At 42.6% G+C, this 22,039-nt stretch overlaps 1 protein-coding gene across 8 annotated transcripts in view; it reads right to left on the bottom strand.

Annotated features, from left to right (window-relative positions):
• Positions 1-22,039, bottom strand: part of acsl4a (acyl-CoA synthetase long chain family member 4a) — a 90,785-nt gene that overhangs the window by 35,986 nt on the left and 32,760 nt on the right. For 2 of the 8 annotated variants that reach the window (XM_078547525.1, XM_078547527.1), the window contains exons 2-4: positions 4,121-4,187; positions 2,403-2,642; positions 1,170-1,347 (exon numbers count right to left, since the gene is read on the bottom strand). In XM_078547525.1, coding sequence (XP_078403651.1) covers positions 1,170-1,347; positions 2,403-2,630 — 406 coding nt within the window. In that variant the 5' untranslated portion in view covers positions 2,631-2,642; positions 4,121-4,187. Of the gene's footprint in view, positions 1-1,169; positions 1,348-2,402; positions 2,895-4,120; positions 4,188-21,573; positions 21,673-22,039 lie in introns of those variants that run through there. The other 6 variants (XM_078547522.1, XM_078547524.1, XM_078547523.1 and 3 more) reach the window with 5 other exon arrangements.

Genomic DNA, 22,039 nt, shown 5'->3' with positions numbered 1-22,039 from the left:
ACTTCACTTCAAAAACAAACTCTTTGGGGCTGTAAAGCACTTTGGGACATTCCGAAGTCACGAAAAGCAAATCTAAGACTCATATTCTTTCTTTATAGTGTGTTACAAGAAGTTTAATAATCCACATTCAAGGTTTCTTTCAAATTATCATCCACTGTTAACTCTTTTTCCTCCATTTCTTTATGTATGCTTACTTAAGATTGCCCATTCTTGGAAGGTGAAGATTCAGCCCTCTCGCCCCTACCCAGCTGGCTTAGAGGTCATCTCCAATGCCAACCCAAACACAGGGCAGATCTGCAAATGCAGCTCAGGCTTTCCATTTATTCCTCCTTGTAAAAAAAAACTTCCTGTTTCTGTTTTGTGTCCTTCCACAGATAGAAAAGTGTGTGGACAGCATCTGTTGCCAATACCTAACTGCCCTTGCTCTCACACTGACATCCCTGTCCTCGGTCTCCTACAGTGTTCCAATGAAGTTCCAAGTAAGCTCAAGGAACAGCACCTCACCTTTCAATTCGGCACTTTACAACCTTCCAGACTCAACATCAAGTTCAACAATTTCAGACCGTAACCTCTGCCTCCATTTTTTCTCTTATTTTTGCTTTTGGACAGTAGTTCATTATTCTGCCATTCACACCACCTCTAGCCACAAATTTTGTTTCTTGACTTGTCCTATTACAATTCCTCTTGGCCTTGAACCATTTTCTTTTATCATTTAATCTCTCCTGTCTTCCACCCTAGCACAGGCCTGCCCTTTTGTTCTTTTTCTCGCCCAGCCCCCTTTAACTTGCTTAAAACCTATTACATTTTTAACTTTTCCCACTTCTGATGAATGGTCACAGCCTAAAATGTTGACACTGTTCCTCTCTCCACGGGTGGTGCCTGAGCCGTGGAGTATCTCCAGCATCTTCTGTTTTAACTCCCACGTGCTGCATCACCTTCGCTTTCAAGGCCGACACTGAACATTTTGCGTGCTTTATCTAATCCTTTAAAAGCCAATATCTGCCTTTTGCTTCATTTTTTGGAAATCTGACCTTGAACCAGATTTTTTTTTAATGGCAGGAATAAAATTCTCTCCGCAGCTCATCCTGGTTAGTACAGTTATCATGCTCAGTTTGATTCCATTAGCCTACTTCTCTCTCACTTTGTAGGATAATTGGTAATATACTTACGTGGGAAATTGTACTTGAAGCAGGCTTGTGCTGCAATCATCCACTCAGCCCTGGTTTCACAGAAGATGCCAATCATATTCTTTGCCTTCAGTCCCAAGGCAGATAGGCCACTGCCAAAATGGTTTACATGCTGATTGACGACCTCATAGTTTAGCCATTTATATTCCCCCAGGATTAGCTGCAGGTAAGGCATAGTACATACATCTGTCAATCAAGCAAGAGCATGGTAACAGGCAGACATTTGTTCTGGTCTTCTTATAGGGGTGCATAGAAAATGTGGTCTCACTTTTGGAATTTCTGTAATCCATATGACCAATACTTGGCATTTGATATTGTACCTCATTTTCAAGTAAACAGCCAAGCCGTGACATCTGGGTTTGAGCAACTGATGCATCAATGCAGTGAAAAATAGCTGCAATAATGGAAAAGCATTCTAGGCACTCCCTAAGAATGCATGGAAGTTCCTTATACTGAAACCTCTCCCTGACCACAAACACATTGGGTAAGCATCTTGATCAGCAGCACTACCACTTTCCTCACCTTTGAATTACATTGTCACAAGCGTCCCCTGAGGTAAAGTGGGGAGGACCAGGCAGAGGTTCCTCAGTTTCCTTGGAGGAGTGTTGTGGGGTGAAAAGGGAGGAGAAAAGAAATGGGCAAGGGATTCAACAGGAAATTTTAAAAAATGCTTCACAACAGTACATCCATGGCACTAATTAAAGTGTCTCTTGGCTATTTTCTCTTAGTGCTGAAAGGAAATCTCTAGCTCCGTTGTCTCGTGGAAGAGTCTGGGTGAACTACGCTTTACAGAAGCCTCGTTTTAAGGAAGGGGAGGGGAAAATGTTCAGAGTACAAAATGAACCACCACTTGACTTCAACCCCTGAAGGGGAAAGTGCAAGATCTTTTTGATGCCAATCAAGACCCTATGTTTAACATGACAAACACCATCCATAAGAAGCCTTAGATGGAAGCGTATGATGACAGCATCATATCTACTTTTTCTAGGAGTGTGGACAAGGTATAGCAGCTCAGACTACCATATAGGAAGGTGGGTGGCACCAATGGGGATGAATCAATGTCAAGTGTTTAGACAGAAGTTGTCCTTTGTGATCTCTTTACCTCCCACCCCCAATTCAATAAAGAAATTCATTCAAGTGACACATACAGAAATGGGGATATTGCTTACACCACTTGTAACTGGCAAGTAATTAGCGGTGCATTAAGTTGCTTACCTTTTTAAATACTTTTCCATTAGCCTGGACCTCATTTTCTTCACTCAACAGCTCTCTTGTGCCCAAACAATTCTGCTTCTGAAAATTCTTCACAGCTGCTTCAAAGAGCTTATCGAGTGTGTCCAGCCCAGGGAAGTCCATTTTGGCAAGGGAGTCAAAATGGTCGACGGAACGGAATGGGCTGCCTGCTTTGTCAGACGTGGCCTTGGCCTTTATTCGTTTCGCCATAGCCTTTTTCTTCTTTGCATCAGAGAGGAAATACCATGGGATAAAGGTGAGGGTTGTGTAAAGCCACATCAATAGGTAGATAGGAAGCAAGAAAATGCAATGCACTTCTTGTTTAAGATGCATTGTGGATTTTCTTTCCCCCCACTCAGGCAAGATTCTTTCTAGGATCGGCTTGACGTCTCTCTCACTCTCAACTGACTATGCTTTTGGGTCCTGGTGAGTTTGGCTCAGTTCCAGAAGTTGGCGACAGGAGCTGCAGTTTGACTAAAGCAGTGTCGGAGAGTGACAAGATTGATAAAGAGAGAAAAAGTACAGCAAAAGCCCACACCGACGCTTTAAAAGCCAACAGTAGGCACTGGTCAGGTCACAGTAATTGGAGTGTAGAAGATAGAAAAAAAGAAATTGGACATGTTAGTACCGTGGTTAGCACACTAACTACTCTTAACAGCAACACATTTAGCAGTGAAAAGATTATAGTAACATAATGCAGAGATTATACTAGATAAGAAATTAGTGCTGATGGTTATGTGTAAAATACCATCACCGTTCTAGTCAAGCAGAACACAGCTGAAACGAGACAGTTACTTAACATACATCAGCTTGCAGCATTATTTAAAAGTCACTTTAGATAGCAAATCAATTTACGATTGCCTTTGTTGGCCAGTGACTTTTCTTTAAGCACATTTATTTGCACAAAATCAACTACATACCACATATACTGCAGGTAAGGGAAATAAAGTATAGGGATAGAGTGATTGATCATCCATCCAGAACAACTTATTGTACTTGTTTGGTGTTTTCTTATGATAAAAGGGAGTTTAACACTCTCACCATAACCCCAATTATAGTAGCACAACTAGGGGGTCAATAAAACGTGCAACAAAAGGATTGCAATTCTGGTATCTTTGAGTTTAGTGGCTGAGAAAGGAAAAGCAGGCTACAGGGACAGAAGACAGGGAACATAATAAAACATCTATTTATGTTAGTGTGATTGTACTCATGTCTTACTCAACCTCATGGATACAGAGCAGAGGCAAAACATAACCTCCTTAAAACTGCATGGCATACTTTGAAATTCACCATGGAGATAAAACTGTTACCCAACATATTTGCAAAGTAAGCAACAATCAGGACCACAAACCCTTCCCATTTACACCACAGCTTAATCAAAAACATCAAGGCAGTAAAACTTTTAAAGTCTCAAAGGCAGTGAAATTATCGGCCTTGAGTGAATCTGAGAGACAACAAATCATTTTCCCTGCTAACATTTAAAAGAGTTTGCTTCTACTGTTTAATGGAACTATATCTTCATTTGAATCACTTGTTTCTTCAGCAATATTAATTACATCAAAAAATATTTACTGTAGGACGTCAACCATGTTGACCACGCCAAATGGTAACAATCCCCCTTTAAATGAAATATAAGGCACATGGAACATTGGACACATCTTTTATTTGCTAATTAAGTGCCCACTAATGACAGTACTTACAAAATGTCCAGCTTCAGTAAGATTTTAGGTCCTTTTGGAATTCCTTTCCTTTTGGATTGGTTTCAACCTGAAGCAAAACAAGTAGTTTAGGTCAACAGACATATAACCTGTATTTACTATGTACACTTTTGTTCAATACATTTCCTCTGATTGAAAGCTGACAGATTTGGTTCAGTGGTGGCAGTCCTGCCTCTGAGCTAGGTTGTGGGCTAAAGCCCCACTCCAGAGATCTCAGCAAACAATCTAAACTGACACTCAGACCAACACACCCTCTCAGTACTGCACTGACGGAAGTTGCCATATATCAGATCAGATGTTCAGCCGAGGCCTCGTTTACACTTCCATGAGAGGGCACAAGGCCAATGTCATGATTTAAAGAGCAGAGGAGCTCTCAGAGTCTGGGACAACACTGGCCCCTCTCAACCAAAACAACCAGAAATTGCGTCCTTTCTCTTGTTAGCAGGACCTTGCCCGTGCGCAAATGCGGCAACTACTCTTCAAAAGTACTTGGCTAGCCGTGAAGTGCTATCATGAGGACTCGAAAGGCATTACATAAATGCAAGTTCCTTCTGTCAGCTCAATTTGAACTGGCGCCCAGGTAATTTTAGGCACCAGTCAGTACGTCACTCATGCCGATCTAGGTCATGTGTCCTAAACCAGGCGGATGACAGAAAGAGAAAAGATAGAAAGCCTACCCAAAGGAAGTGGGATATTCAGATTTCTCCAAGATAAGTTACCAACTGTTCTGGCAGAAAATAAAATGTTGGATTTTTTTTGGGAGAGCAAGCAGACAGAAATGCAGCCAAAATATGCAAGTGACTTGAAATATGCAAACAAAGGAAGAAAAACAAAACCACTGCTTAGCAACAGCAACTGGGTCTGACAGTATTGATATATCTGGTAAATCCGGTCAATGGTACAGTAGTCTTGTAAAGATGTTGCTATCAAAGTCAGTATCTTGTGTACATCATTTGAGTATCATAAGCAGGAGAGCTTTTGCTGCCCAATCTCTGGGCAAGAGTTTTGAGCCCCATGGCTCTTGGACAGACATTCAGGATGAATTCATCCCAGGTTTGCACTAAGCGTGGTAGTGGGTGGGTAAAATGACATTTTACCCATCAGTCGCGAAGGCAGGTTTTCACACTGCATCGCCCCAAACCCGCCACGTTATTTATGCATTCCCGGGATACATGCCGTTTCGATGGCTGCCGTGCTCCGATTCGCCTGCCATGCCATCACCTCACCGCTTCATCACGCCAGGCACCACATTTAAAGTGCAGCCGCGCTCAGTGCTTCCAGCCCATGGCTGCAGCAAACAAGACATGGCCCCAAAAGGCAAGAAGACTGAAGCCCTCGGGCACATTTTGGATGCTGTGGAGGCCCGCTGTGATGTCCTCTACCCCCACTCTGGCTACAGGAGGGGCAGCTACATTATCACTCTGGCCTGGTAAGTGATGGCAATGGTGATCCATGCCAATGCTGCACAGAAGAGGTTGGCCATCCAATGCAGATAGAGGATGAATGATCTCATCCGTGCAGCCAGGGTATGGCAACTATCTCATCACTCTAAACTCTCACACTCAATCCCATCACACATTCATTGGCATCTCACTCACTGCCAGCTCAAGGGGCATCACCACCCATTCTCTCAGACATACCCTCACATGTCCATCTTGCCTCATCTCCTCTGGAGACTGCCTCCTCAGCCCTCACCATCTTGAGGTCACTTGCACAGATCAGCATGTGCCCCCACAAACAACCTGGGTTACCCTCCTTCCCCAGTACAGCCCTCGTCCTTCCCTTGCCTGAGGCCACTTCTCCCCTTTCCCCAGGCAAGCCCTAGAAAAACCACCCACATATGGCTGATCTGGTAGACACCTGCCGCGAGCCCTCCTAAAAGTGATGTGGTGCTGTCTGTGAAGCCTGGCGCTAATGACTGCGAGTGCTGACCGAAGCAAGGTAGGCAAACAAACCTTGAAGTCCTGAGCAAATGCAGCCAGCCAAGTGCACATCACTTATGTGCTGTTGTGAAACACATTGGCGTGTTTTCTCACCGACATGGGCGGATAGGGGGGGGGGGGCGATTCCGGCAGGCTGGCCTAATAATGATACGCTGATGTATCACAATGAGTTTCCCGACGTCCAATGACGGAGAATGCGGCCCGCCATTGGTGGGCTGAGTGGGCGATCACCAGCTGGCTCCACGGCTATCGCGAAAGCGATCGTGCCATATTGTCCGCTCATGCCACCGAACACACCCAACACCAGCGGGCACGGAAAATCCAGGCCTCAGGCTTGTCCACCGGGCCCACTTTTAGGTGAGCTAACATCAGCCTCAGAAGGCCAATGTGATGTGCTTGATCAATGCCGCAATGACACTGTTAGGAGATGTAAAAAAAACTATACTGTCTTATGGAGCCAACAGGAAAGAGAATAGTCGTTTGGCAGTACTGAACTTGAGTTGTGCTGAAAAAATAGAGACCTTTTTTTGTCAAATTGTCATCTTACACTCATGAAGACAATTCAAAAGAAAACCAAATATAAAGGCAACAACAATTTATACTATACGAAAAGAGAGTGCTGATTGGTAGGCAAGCGGATTCTGATTGGTAGAGACACTGCCATGGAGAAATGCACCAGTTGATGGTCACTGACAGTTAACTACCAAGCATTGTTTGAAATTTAAACCAGGAAGCTTGACTCTGATTGATCAAATCTTTTTTCAATAAGACAGAGAATCTGCATGGTGATATGTGGCTTTGGAAAGGGGAAAACAAACCTCGTTATCCAATTGTGTTGTCATTATGTTTATTGAGCAAATTGATATTTACATGCTGTCACGCTCGGTTAAAGTATTTTAATTTCCTCAGTGAATCAACTTTTAGATTATCTAGTGATCTCCCAAGCAGTTTAACAGGTCATTCAATCCATTAATTCTCTGTCTGTTAGAGGAGTAAATCTTTCCCACTTGGTTTTAAACCTTATTCAAGCACTTGATTTTTTTTCTAGCTTTCAATTCTGATGACTGGTTGCACCCAAAACATTATTTCTTCTCTTACAGATTTTATCAGATGTCCTCTATATTTCCAGCATTTTGATATTATATTTGCATATAATTACGCAAAGACGGGTGGCAGGTCAGAAGATGGGAAAGAGTATAAAGAGCAGCAAAGAATTACAAAAAGACTAATAAGGAGGGAAAAATTAGAGTATGAGAGAAAGCTAGCTAGTAATATAAAGACAGATAGTAAGAGTTTCTATAGATATTTTAATTAGAAAAGTGTTAACAAAATGAGCGTTGGTCCTATAGACAATGCATCTGGGGAATTGATAATGGAAAGTAGGAGATGGCGGATGAATTTAACAAGCATTTTGCTTCAGTCTTCACTATAGAGGGCACAAGTAACATCCCAGAAATAGCTGTAAATCAGGAAATGGAAGGGAGGGAGGAACTTGGGGAAAATTACAATCACAAGGGAAGTTATATTTAGCAAATCGTTGGGGCCGTGGGCTGACAAATCTCCAGGTCCGGATGAACTTCACCCTCAGGTCTTGAAAGAAGTGGCTAGTGAGATAGTGATGCACTGGTTTTAATTTTCCAAAATTCCCTAGATTCAGGGAAGGTTCCATTGGATTGGAAAATAGCAAATATAGCTCCTCTATTCAAAAAGGGAGGGAGGCAGAAAGCAGGAAACTATAGGCCTGTTACTCTAACATCTATCATAGGAAAAATATTAGAAGCTATTATTAAAGATGTTATAGCAGGGCGCTTAGATAAATTCAAGGCAATTAGTGAGAAATTACATGGTTTTGTGAAAGGGAAATCATGTTTAACCAATATATTGGAGTTCTGAGATTCACATGTGTTGTGGATAAAGAGGAACCAGTGGATGTACTGTATTTCGATTTCCAGAAGGCAATTGATAAAGTGCCACATCAAAGGTTATTGCAGAAAATAAAAGCTCATGGTGTAGGGGGTAACATATTGGCATGGGTAGAAGATTGGCTAGCTAACTGGAAGCAGAGAGTTGGCATAAATGGGTCTTTTTCTGGTTGGCAGGATGTGCCACAGGGATCAGCGCTGGGGCCTCAACTTTTTACAATTTATATAAATGACTTGGATGAAGGGTCCGAAGGAATGGTGGCTAAATTTGTTGGCGGCACAAAGATAGGTAGGAAAGTAAAGTAGGGGAGGGAAGGGTAAAACTCCAAGAAGTATGACTAATGGGAAACAAAGCAGCAGGTTAGCGTGTGGGAGGGTGGATTCAACTTCATGGAAAATTATGAAAAAACTGAAAAGAAAGGAGAGCCCAGGAAAGGCTATTAAAGTCCCCAAAACACAAAATAGGACAGAGTGTTTGGAAAGGGCTAGGAATCTAACTTCAAGCACATCAGATAAAGGGACGACAATGAGAAAGGGGACAGGAAATACAGGACTGAAGAGGTTGTATCTGAATGCACGCAGTATACGAAATAAGGTAAATGAGCTTGTGGCGCAGATTGAAATTGGCAGGTATGATGTGGTGGGCATTACGGAGACATGGCTGCAAGGGGATCAGGACTGGGAGCTAAATATCCAAGGATATACATCCTATCGAAAAGATAGGCAGGTTGGCAGAGGGGGTGGGGTTGCTTTGTTGGTAAGAAATGAAATTAAATCGATAGCAAGAAATTACGTAGGGTCAGATGATGTAGAATCTGTGTGGGTAGAGTTGAGGAACCGCAAAGGTAAAAAAACCATAATGGGAGTTATGTACAGGCCTCTGAACAGTAGTCAGGATGTGGGGCACAAGATACACCAGGAGATAGAAAAGGCGTGTAAGAAAGGCAAGGTTACAGTGATCATGGGGGATTTCAATATGCAGGTAGACTGGAAAAATAAGGTTGGTAGTGGATCCCAAGAAAAGGAATTTGTGGAATGTCTACGAGATGGCTTTTTGAAGCAGCTTGTGGTGGAGCCCACTAGAGAACAGGCAATTCTAGATTTAGTGATGTGTAATGAGGCAGGTTTGATAAGGGAGCTGAAGGTGAAGGAACCCTTAGGAGGAAGTGACCATAATATGATAGAATTTACCCTGCAATTTGAGAGGAAAAAGCTGGAATCAGATGTAACGGTATTACAGTTGAATAAAGGCAACTACAGAGGCATGAGGGAGGAGCTGGCCAGAATTGACTGGGAGATGAGCCTAGCAGGAAAGACAGTGGAACAGCAATGGCAGGAGTTTCTGGGAGTAATTTGGGAGATACAGCAAAAATTCATCCCTAGGAAGAAGAAGCATACTAAAGGGAGGACGAGGAAACCATGGCTGACAAGGGAAGTCAGGGACAGCATAAAAGCTAAAGAGAAAGCATACAATGTGGCGAAGAGCAGTGGGAAACCAGGGGTTTGGGAAGCCTACAAAGACCAACAGAGGACAACTAAAAAAGAAATAAGGAGGGAGAAGATTAAATATGAGGGTAAACTAGCCAGTAATGTAAAAGAAGATTGCAAGAGTTTTTTTAAATATATAAAGGGTAAGAGAGAGGCAAAAGTGGACATTGGGCCACTGGAAAATGACGCTGGAGAAGTAGAAGTGGGGAACAAAGAAATGGCGGAGGAACTGAATAGGTACTTTGTGTCAGCCTTCACGGTGGAAGACACAAGTAACATCCCCAAAGCTCAAGAGAGTCGGGGGGCAGAGGTGAATATGGTGGCCATTACCAAGGAGAAAGTGCTAGGAAAACTGAAAGGTCTGAAAGTGGATAAATCACCTGGGCCAGATGGAAAGCAAATTGTGAAGAGGACGTAAGGAGGCTACAAAGTGACATTGATAGGTTAAGAGAGTGGGCAAAGATCTGGAAAATGGAGTATAATGTGGGCAAATGTAAAATCGTTCATTTTGGCAAGAAGAATAAAATAGCTTAGTATCTAAATGGTGAGAGATTGCAGAGGTCTGAGATTCAGAGGGATCTGGGTGTCCTCCTGCATGAATCACAAAAGGTTCAGCAGGTAATTAGGAAGGCTAACATAATGTTATCATTTATTGTGAGGGGAGTTGATTACAAAAGTAGGGAGGTCATGTTTGAGTGTACATGGCATTGGTGAGACCACATCTGGAGTATTGTGTACAATACTGGTCTCCTATTGAAAGAAAGATGTAAATGCATTAGAAGCAGTTCAGAGAAGGTTTACTAGAATAATACAAGGAATGGACAGGTTGTCTTATGAGGGAAGGCTGGACAGGTTAGGCTTGTATCCAATGTAATTTAGAAGAGTAAGAGACAACTTAAATGAAACCTTTAAGATCCTGAGGGGTCTTGACAGGGTGGATGTGGAGAGGATCCTCTTGTGATGGAACATAGAACTAGGGGGTTACTGTTTAAAAAGGAGTCGCTCATTTAAGACAGAGATGAGGAGAAATTGTTTCTCTTAGAGAGTTGAGAGTCTTTGGAACTCTCTTCCTCAAAAAGCGGTGGAAGCAGAGTCTTTCAATATTTTTAAGGCAAACCTAGATAAGGGGGGGGGGGGGGGGGGTGAAAGGTTATCGGGGGTAGGCAGGAATGTGGTGTGGACATTCCTTTCAGATCAGCCATGATCTTATTGAATGGCAAAGAAGCGAGGGGCCGAGTGGCCTACTCCTGCTCCTAATTCGTATGTAGCCATTACTTTGGAAAACAACTGTAGAATATATGCATGTAAAGAGCCTGCATGGATGTGATGGACTGAATTTCCTTTTTCTGTGCTGCAAACTATAACTCTTAATCATCTGAAACTGTCTCCATCAAATTGTCCCCACCAATACTTCATCTTAGTGTTGTATAGTTCAAAGTGGACTCTCCCAACTACACACATTTAGAAGGACATAGTCTATAATTACACTATTTATTTTAACAAGCGAACAGTATAAAGATTTCACATACACACTATTACACTTACTGCTGACAACACCTCATGTTTCTTTAGAAATGTTGAGCTTCAGCTCACAGCTTAGTGTGCGGAGAATGTTGGATAAGCGGTCAGCGCCAATATGTTGCGCAACTTTGGTGCAAATTTTGCTTACCCATAAACTACGCACAAACAGGCTCTGCCAGAGAGTAAAAAAATAAAATACAGAAAGAATTAAACTTACATTTGTGGGTGAATATCTATCCTGACCAATGGGAAATCATTTTCAGCTTCAGCACCCAGTGGAAGCACAAAATGTGCACAATAAAGCTTCCACTGCCACAATATCAAGCATTCCTGGTGTAGGTCTGCTCACCAATCGTCCTTATTACTGACTTGAGGCCAACAACGTATACGAGACTTTAGCCATTTCATGTTGCAGATCCATAGCCACTAGACTCTCACTGAACCGCACAGACAGGGAGACAAAAGAAGCTTTCCTCAATCCAGACGGGATTTCAATCCCATACGAGGTGGAGATATAAAATAACTTATCCTATAACTGGAATTGTAAATTAGTGGAAAGAGGGGAGCTCTACTTTTTAATCAAAATTCTCATTTTCTTTGCTCTTTCACAGTGTGAAACATAACATTTCATGAAGACGGCTCTCACCACGAAGGTGGGGCGTGAGCAGCCTTAAGCAAAGAAACCAAGTTACAGACTGCCCTTGCAACAAGCAAGATACAGACAGATTGTCTCAACATAATATGCAAAAAATTAAAAAGGTTTTTTATCAGCGCATTTCCTACCACACAGAAGAATCCAAAAGTAGTCATAGCTCAGGGACAGAACATACCCAACCCACAATATTGACAGGCTTCTAACTGTGCCACAGTGCCTCGAGGGGAGGCAATGGCGTAGTGGCATTGTCACTGGACTAGTAATCCAGGGACCCAGGGTAATGCTCTGGGAACCCGGGTTCAAAACTGAATTCAATAAAAATCTGGAATTAAAAATCTAATGGTGACCATGAAACCATTGTTGATTGTTGTAAAAACCCATCTGGTTCACTAATGTCCTTTAGGGAAGGAAATCTGCCGTCCTTACCTGGTCTGACCTACATGTGACTCCAAACCCACAGCAATGTGGTTGACTCTTACATGCCCTCTGAAATGGCCTAGCAAGCCACTCAGTTGTTTCAAAACGCTACAAAGCTCAAAAAGGAATGAAACTGGATGGACCAACCGGCATTGACCTAGGCACCGGAAAAGACGATGGCAATCGCAGCCCTGTCGACTCTGCAAAGTCCTCCTTACTAACATCTGAGGGCTAGTGCCAAAATTGGGGGAGCTGTCTCACAGACTACCCAAGCAACGGCCTGATAGTCATCCTCATGGAATCATTCCCTGACAGATAATGTCCCAGATTCCACTATCACCCACCCTGGGTATTTCCTCAGACCCAGCAGAGGTGGCAGCACAGTGGTATACATTCGGGAGGGAGTTGCCCTGGGAGTCCATGAAGTCTCATGGCATTAGGTCAAACATGGGCAAGGAAACCTCCTGCTGATTACCACGTACCACCCTCCCTCAGCTGAAGACTCAGTGCTCCTCCACGTTGAACATCACTTGGAGGAAGCACTGAAGGTGGCAAGAGTGCAGAATGTACTCTGGGTGGGGTCCAAGAGAGGCTAGGTAGCACCACTACTGACCAAGCTAAATTTCTGATCACAGAATCACAGAGTGCAGAAAGGCCCTTCGGCCCATCGAGTCTGCACCGACACTTGAGAAACACCTGACCTATCTATCTAATCCCATTTACCAGCACTTGGCCCATAGCCTTGAATGTTATGACGTGCCAAAGATAGGTATGATTCACTCCATGTGATATCAAGAAACAGCTGAAGGCACTGGATACTGCAAAGGCTATGGGCCGTGACAATATTCCGGCAATAATACCGAAAACTTGTGCTCCAGAACCTGCCACGCCCCTAGCCAAGCTGTTCCAGTATTGCTACAACACTGGCATCTACCCAGCTATGTGGAAAATTGCCCAGGTATGTCCTGCACACAAAAGCAGGACAAATCCAACCCGGCCAATTACCACCCCATCAGTCTACTCTCGATCATCAATAAAGTAATGGAAGGGGTCATCAACAATGCTATCATGTGTCCCTTGCTTAGCAATAACCTGCTCACTGACGCCCAGTTTGGGTTCCTCCAGGGCCACTTAGCTCATTGTAGCCTTGGCTCAAACATGGACAAAAGAGCTGAACTCCTGAGGGGAGGTGAGAGTGACTGCCCTTGACATCAAGGCAGCATTTGACAGTGTGGCATCAAGGAGCCCTAGCAAAATTGAAGTCAATGGGAATCAGGAGGAAAATTCTCTGCTGGTTAGAGTCATACCTAGCATAAGGGATAGTGGTTGTGGTTTCTGGAAGTCAGTCATCTCAGCTCCAGGACATCACTGCAGGATTTCCTCTGGGTAGTGTCCTAGGGCCAACCATCTTCAGCTGCTTCATCAATGACCTTCCTTCCATCATAACGTCATATGTGGGGATGTACGCTGATGATTGCACCATGTTCAGCACCATTCAGATACTGAAGCAGTCCATGTCCAAATGCAGCAAGACCTGGACAATATCCAAGCTTGGGCTGACAAGTGGCAACTAACATTCGCGCCATACAAGTGTCAGGCAATAACCATCTTCAACAAGAGAGAATCCAAATATCACCCCTCGATGTTCAATGCATTGCCATCACTGAATCCCCCACTAGCAACATCCTGGGGGTTACCATTGACCAGAAGCTGAATTTGACTAGCCATATAAATACTGTGGCTACAAAAGCAGGTTAGAGGCTAGGAATCGTGCAATGAGTAACTCACTTCCTGACTCCCCAAAGCCTGTCCACCATCTACAAGCCACAAGTCAGGAGTATGATGGAATACTCCCCGCTTGCCTGGATGAGTGCAGCTCCCACAACACTGAAGAAGCTGGACATTGTCCAGGACAAAGCAGCATGCTTGATTGGCACCACATCCACAAACATTCACTCCCTCCACTGACGCACAGTAGCAGCAGTATGTACCATCTACAAGATGCACTGCAGAAACTCACCAAGGTTCCTTCAACAACACCTTCCAAACCCATGACCAATACCACCCAGAAGGACAAGGGCAGCAGATAGGTGGGAACACCACCACCTGGAGGTTCCCCTCCAAGTAACTCACCATCCTGACTTGGAAATATATCGCTGTGCCTTCTCTATCGCTGGGTCAAAATCCTGGAACTCCCTAACAGCACTGTGGGTGTACCTACACCACATGGACTGCAGCGGTTCAAGAAGGCAGCTCACCACCGCCTTCTCCAGGGCAACTAGGGATGGGCAATAAATGCTGGCCCAGCCAGCGAGGCCCACATCCCGTGAATGAATAAAAAACACGAAGCCATGTTTCCAATCTCCTGGTTGGATAGCAATTAGTCTCCTAAAGAACAGGCAGAGTTTACATTCAGCAAATGGACTTTATAGCCAGAGGGAAACATTTGGTGGCTGATGCAACATGTTCTACATAATATAATCCAGTTGCTCTTATTAGTGTACAAGTTCAGACTTATGAGCCGTATCATAATACAGATGTTTTTTGACATTCATCCACAACCCAATGTTGCAAGTATAGTCATTGCAAAAAGCTGCTGGAGCACCAGTGGATTATGCAAATTTGAAAATGCATGGTGGTGAATCATGGAGTGTGCCACAGAGCATCAGGAAGCCTGTCTGCTGTCACGCCTAGCACTCCCTCCAAACAGCTCCCCATTATAATAAAAGCAAAATATTGCAGATGCTGGAGATCTGAAAGTAAAATACTAAAGTGTTGGAAAAACTCAGCAGGCTGGCAGCAGCTGTGGAGATGGAGAAACAGAGTTAATGCTTCGAGTCCAAGAGGGCTCTTCTTTAGAACTCCGAAGAGAAGTCATCTTGGATTTGAAAAGTTAGCTCCATTACGGTTCAGGCTTTGTCCCAACACCACCCTGTTTACAGCAAAAAAAAAACCGACTTTCCACAAGCAAAGATTCTACTACAAACTGAAATCTGCATCTCTATGCATGCTGCAAGTGGGTTAGTATGTTACAGGGCCAGTTACATCTTAATGATAGTAAACTGTACCAGAGGTCGCATAGGATACCTGACACATTCTCGTTTTCACCCCTAAAAGGTGGGGAGGGCCACACAGTTGAACCATTGCATCTAGACTGAAGCTACTAGATTTTTTTTTATTACCAGTAGACACTAGCAGGAAGGAGTACCAAGTTAGTAATGACATAAATGCTTAAGTAAACAAATGGAATCAGCCCACAATGGAGTATGATTGCATAAATTTTATGTTAAGTCTCCGCCTCTTCAATGTACACAAGATGTGCTGTCCTCAAATTAATTTCAATCTTGTTGATAAGATCACATCCTGTTTGGTTTTCTTAGAAGTAGAATTTAAAAAAAAATAATCAGTAATAATCCCCTGTGGCGTTGTAAATAGCCTCACTTGTCTTGAGGTAATCATTAAGTTTCAAAGCTTTGCAACATAACGCAATCATTTAAAAGCTGAAGACCTAGCTTGTGCACTGATCTACCCACATCTTAGTTTGCAGGATGCATATGCTTAGCTTTTTACATAAAATCAAGGCAAATACAAGCACTTACTTCAATATGCAATGTTAGGTATCAGTTTATAATAGCTCGGCTCCCTATTGCCAGGCGCATTCATGGAGAGTGAGGATTTATGCAGATCACCATCATGATCCAGTAACTATGTGCTTCAATTTAACTGGTTGCCTTTTTGGCACTTTGATCTCTGTTTTGTTTTTTAAATTGCTAATTTTCTAAATTATAAATAGAAACATTAAATTGACAGCAAGTCACAGGCTGCGATTTGTCCTGCATGTATGCAGAAGCAGAATTTTTACCCCAGCATCTATTAATGGAGACAAGCTTACAAGACAAGATATCCTCAATTACCAATCCAACTGTCCAACCTTAAGTATGTCCAATTTATAACTTTCAAATGCAGGACTGCTTTAAAAGATGTTCAAATGAGGACAAATTCATCTCTTTGTCCTTCTGTCTAGGACATCTTTTGGTTATCTCCACCTATCACTGGCCCTCTATCCAGCTCTACCTGTCCCACCCCCCCTTAAACCAGCTTATATTTCACCTCTTTTCTATTTTTCCTTAGTTCTGTTGAAGTGTCGTATGGACTCGAAACGTTGACTGTGCTCCTCTCCGCAGATGCTGTCAGACCTGCTGAGTTTTTCCAGGTATTTTTGTTTTTGTTTCAAATTTTATTTAGGTTTGGTTTGTCCTTCAGAAAAAAATTCAAGAGCCAGATAAGTATCTGAGTGGAACATCATAGGAACAGACAGCTCAGGATTACAAGGTAATTACAGAAGAAAGACTTTTGGTCCATTTTAATCCATCCATCCAGCACCCCACATTAAACCCCTCCAATCTGACACCATGAAGAACCATCTCCATTTATTAATACTAGAATTACCTTTTATTGTCATTTGACCCTTTTTCTCCTTCTTCAGCAGTTTAATTTACTGTCTTTCAAATCAACATTTTCCCTATCATCTTACAAAGTGACCCATCAGGTGCCTCTTCTGCATGTTACAAAGCCCAAATCTCTCCAGTCTTTTCTCATAATCCAGACTCTTGGGACTCAGGATCAGCCTAAAAGACTTGCATTTATATATCGCCTTTCATGACCTCAGGATGTCCCAAACTGGTAAACAGCCAATGAAGTATCTTTGAAGTGTAGTCACTGTTGTAATGTAGGAAAGAGCCTGTCGTCTCTCGTGCTTCAATTTCTTCCTGGTAACCAGAACTGGTTACTCACGCCGGTCAGAGTTAGACACAGTGTTCTGTTGAAGAGTCATACGGACTCGAAACGTTGACTGTGTTCCTCTCCGCAGGTGCTGCCAGACCTGCTGAGTTTTTCCAGGTATTTTTATTTTTGTTTTGGATTGCCAGCATCCGCAGTTTTTTGCTTTTATCTGTTGTGTTAGACACAGTTTGATCTTTTAGTTCAAGATTCTATTAGTTTCATTGATTTCCGCTCCCTGCTGGTTAGACTTGTTGGGTATTCGAGTCTACTGAGACTCTCAAGTCTCACCCTTAGCAATCTCAACACCATCCATGATGTAAGCATTCATCCATTTTCCTTCCTATTCTTTGACTCGATCTGCAATTTCCAGACTGCCTGCTTCATTCCATCATTCCTCCTGGTTTGGTTATCATCTACAAACTTGGACAATTTGAATGGTGTTTCTGAATCCAGGTTATTGATATCAATTGCAAATAAGATACCTTCAGACAGCATAAGAAACAGAATGCATTCTTAATCTGATGTTGATGGTGCTGGATGAGGGAGGGGTGGGGTTGGTTTGTTGGCAAGAACACAGCTCTTTTCCAAATAGTCCCATGGGCACCTTTTATATCCACTTGAACTGACTGACTCAGCCTCAGTTTAGCATCTCATCCTAAAGGCGACACCAACAATGCAACACTCCTTCAGTGGTACAATGAAGGGTCAGCCAAGGATTACAAACTCAAAATCTGCTGTGGAGTTTGGCCCCCAACTACGTTCTGACACAGGTGAGGGGGCTGCCAACTGAACCAAGCTCACGTTAAGTTATCAAGTAGTTTAGATTGAACAATAAAATCAACAGGATGCTACTTTCTTTTGTTGTTGAAGAAAATTGAATTATTTTGCCGAGAATTATTTTGGAGAGAAACACTTTATGTTGGACACACTGAGTGTTCAAGGTTCTATACGACACTAATCTAAAGGCAAGGATTCATTTCTGTGTGGACCCGCAAATAGATTCAAAGCATGAACACAAGAGGATTAACATGGATCACTAAGCGTATCATTGACCATAATTTTAAAAAAAAGTTTCTAATGAAATAAATATGTTGGATAAACTCTCACACCCGTCTTCACTTTATTTTCATGTTCTTCGGTTTCTGAATCAGAAGTTGTAGCACCTACCACTCAAACCCAAGCAGAGTTTACATTTAATTGGTGTAAGCTGCGAGCTTGCAGAGAAAGCAGTTTTGAATCTGAAGAATTTGCTGACCTCAGAAGGATTCAAAAAGGATTACAGGGAGCAGCAATAACCAAGCAGCTGACCATCCAATTTATCTGTATTTCCAGGTTCCATTCATCTTTTGACATCACCAATTTTTTAAAAAATGACTGAAAGGCTTCAGTTTAATTCCTGGGCAACAGTTGAATATCTACAAAGAGCGCTCAGCTTCCCATATATTGTTTTGAAATATTGTTTTAAAGAAATAATATCAAGCAGATGCTTGGCTAACTTAGTCAGTGCTTTGCTATATACTGAGGACACCAACCATAAAGATTCATTTGTGCTGGCCCATCCTACATTGACTATTTTTTCTTTCTCCAAAAAGTACAGGAGAAAACCAGTCAATATGACAATCATTTATTCCAAACTTTAAAACAAATTATTCTCAGGATGTAGGTATTACTAGCAAGGCCAGCATTTAGTGCCCATCCAGAGTTCCTTGTGAAGGTGATGGTCAGTCGCCCTCTTGAACTGCTGCAGTCCTTGTGGTGAAGGTACTCCCAAAGTGCTGTTAAAGTAGAAATTCCAGGATTTTAACCCAGCAATATTAATCCAAGTCAGTACACTTTGCAACTTGGCGAAGAATCAACAAATCTTACAGCCCAGAAGTGGGGTAATTCAGCCGGTTGTGCCTGTGATGGCTCTTAGAAAAAGCTGTCCAATTTAGTCTCACATCCCATAATCCTTCAAATTAAGTCCAATTATCTTTTGAAAGTTTCCATAAAATCTAATTCCACTACTCTTTCAGGTAGTGTGTTCCAGATCTTAACAACACACTGAAGAAATTTCTTCTCCTTTCCTCTCTAGTTCTTTTGCTAACTATCTTAAATTCCCTGATTCCAGACCCACTTACCAGAGGGAGCAGCTTCTCCCTACATGGCCCATCAAAACCCCTTATCATTTTATCCCCTTAACATTCTCTCTATGAAAGAGAACAATCCCAGCTTCTCCAATCTCTCCACATACCGAAAAATCTCCAGACCTTAGCATATTCCCTAAAGAGAAGGATATTCAGTGAGGCCTAACCGGTAATTTGAAAAGTTTAGCATGACTTCCTTGTTTTTCTATTCAATGTCCCAATTTACAAAACCAAGTATTTCATGTACTTTCTCAAGTTGCCCAGCCACCTTTGAGGATCTGTGAATATGCCCCCAACTCCTACAACCCCCTCCCCTCAAAACAGTACTATTTGCATTCTTCTTCAGGTCCTACTGGAAGCCAGGTCTGACCCACGGTGCCGCATTCTCCACCATGGGTAGGGCAAAGAAGCAGGTCCCAAATCCATCCCAGCTGGGAATAAGCATCGAACCACATGCTGTTGGCACCAATCTGATCCACACCAGCCGTCCAGCCAACTCCCCCCCGCCCCCACCACACCCCAACACCAAGGAGTGCGAGTTGCTGTGGCAACATACACTTCTACATGCATTTTGGGGTCCTGAGCTATAGATAGTGATGGCAGAGGCACCAATTTTCTTCCCATCACATGGCTGACCAGGAATTTTTCCCACTTTTACCCATTGCCATTGGAATATATGGAAGGATTTACAAATTGATACTCAACATGTTGGCTGCATTATGAACACACCTTCCATGACCATTCATTTTTTTATTCTAATTATTTTAAAAAAAATTTAATCCTTTTTCACCAACCCTGCTTCCACCACCACCCCACCCCCCCTGCCCAAACCCACAGGGCCATCTGACACTTGTTTCTGTGTTGTGCTTTCACAGGCCACTGACCCTTGTTCTGCTATTAACACATTCTGCTATCTTACCTTTATGTCACTATCAGCACCTTCTTTAATCTTTAACAGTACCATTAACACTGCCTTTGTCTTGTGTCCATGGTACCTTTGTCAATCTCTCCGGAGCTCCCACCTGCTCTAACCTTCCATTTTGCTCCACTTGCTCCAACCCCTCTTAAACAGTATAAAATCCATCATATTTCTACTTCTCTTTAGCTCTGAAGAAGAGTCATACAGGCTTGAGTCGTTAACTCTATGTTTCTCTCTCCACAGATGCTGCCAGACTTGCTGAGTTTTTCCAGCATTTTCTGTTTTTATCTCAGGACAGATATGTTGACCTTGGGATGGGTATGGTATAGATTCACCAGAATGTTCTGAAAGCTTAAAGGGTGAAATTATAAAGACAGTTTTCATATAATTGACTTATGTTCTCTTAAGCTTAGAGGGTTGAGGGGTAATCATGAAATGATACAGCACAGGAGGCCATTCAACCTGCCGTGCCTGTGCTGGTTCTTTGGTAGAGCTGCCCAATTAATCCTCCTCACTTCTCATAGCGCTAGTTTTTTTTTTCAGGAAACACTTTCTCCGCACAAAGAGTAGCAGAAATCTGGAACTTTCTTTTGTAAGAAGTTATGGAACTCAATTGAAATTTCAATGACGGAGGTAGAGATTTTTGGAGGGTAAGGGTGTTAGGTGATAAAGATCAAAGGTGGGCAAATGAGGTTAAGGTAAAGGCCAATCAATATTTAACTGAATGGCAGACGAGGCACGAGGGCTGAATATCCTCTTCCTGTTCCTAAATGTCAATGTATTCACATAATAGGAACCAGACAAGGAATTTCTTGACAGCTAACTTCAGATTTACAATTTTTGAAAAGGTATCAGACAGTTAATCCACTAGCATGATAGTCATGATTAAAACAGGCAGCACATAACATACTTCCACATGAAAGCATTCACAAGGAAGATTAGTGCATGCCCTCATCACTGTAACCAAATCCCTGGACTCAGACTGTATCATAAATCATTTTCACTTGACTGCCGCAGTTTAGGACACCACCTGACATGTAATAGCTCTCGTGTATCTATTACTCTCAATACTTTCCATGACCACTTTCCAGAGACCCCACCGGAAGGCGGCTGGTCCCACCTTCATCAGGGAACATCACATATGGGTTGATACTTGAAGAAAGCTGTCAATCGCTGACCTATTCCATTCCCCTGCTCTGTCTGCCATTTAGAATGAGGGCAATGAATGCAGAGTTGGAACGTTAGCATAAACATAACTTCTTACTACACTCAGGCGGAACAAGACACAGACAAGCACAGTGTAGAATGTTTATAGGTTCAGCAGCATTTCGGTACAGACACAGATTGCTTCACTTTAGCACCCTTCCAAAGACACATGGATCGAGCTGTTCTTACACTGCTAACAATAGCATATTTATACAATTACATAACCTGGATTTTCAAAGCACAATAACTAAGTCAAAAATCTATCATGCGCACTGAGCTACAATTCTTCAGGTGGACTGTATTATTTTAGCTGAAAGATAAAAAGAACAAAAGAACATTAAAAAGACTTAATTTATTTGGCACAGCACTACACTTCTCCCTGTAGCACATCACACTCAAAACCTATATAGCCTTCTTCTAAATAGTCACACTTTGAAGTAAAATGATTAACCTTACCAGCAGGATACCAGTGTTACGCTGCACTCCAGCTAACTCCTTACCAGCTAATGCTTTCGACCAGCTGCGAAGGTCTAGAATGTAGTGTTGAGACAGACAGAGTTTTTTTATATACGTATAGATGCAATACACTAAACACACCCTCGGAACAAACTCACTGCCTTCACTTAGTACTGGGTGAAAGGGGAGAAAGTTTGAACAGGAAGTGATTCAGGACTTTATTGGAACATGTTGTCACTGTAAATATTTTCCTTAAAATGTGCGCCATTAGTAGACCTATTACATCAGACTTTGTGACTGGCAACATACCAGCAATTAGGTTGTACGAATTATACTAGGCTTTATACACAATGCCAGCAAAGATATCAGCATGACTTAACTAGCTGGCTAAGGGTTTAAACTGCATTTCAACATGTTAGCTTTGGCCCTGTTTGTAGCAATCTCATCTCTGAGTCAGAAGGTTGTG

This window comes from Cetorhinus maximus, chromosome 8, assembly GCF_964194155.1.
Source record: "Cetorhinus maximus chromosome 8, sCetMax3.hap1.1, whole genome shotgun sequence".
NCBI lineage: Eukaryota > Metazoa > Chordata > Chondrichthyes > Lamniformes > Cetorhinidae > Cetorhinus > Cetorhinus maximus.
The sequence above is the reverse complement of the archived record's forward strand: the minus strand, read 5'-3'. Positions and strand labels throughout refer to the sequence as shown.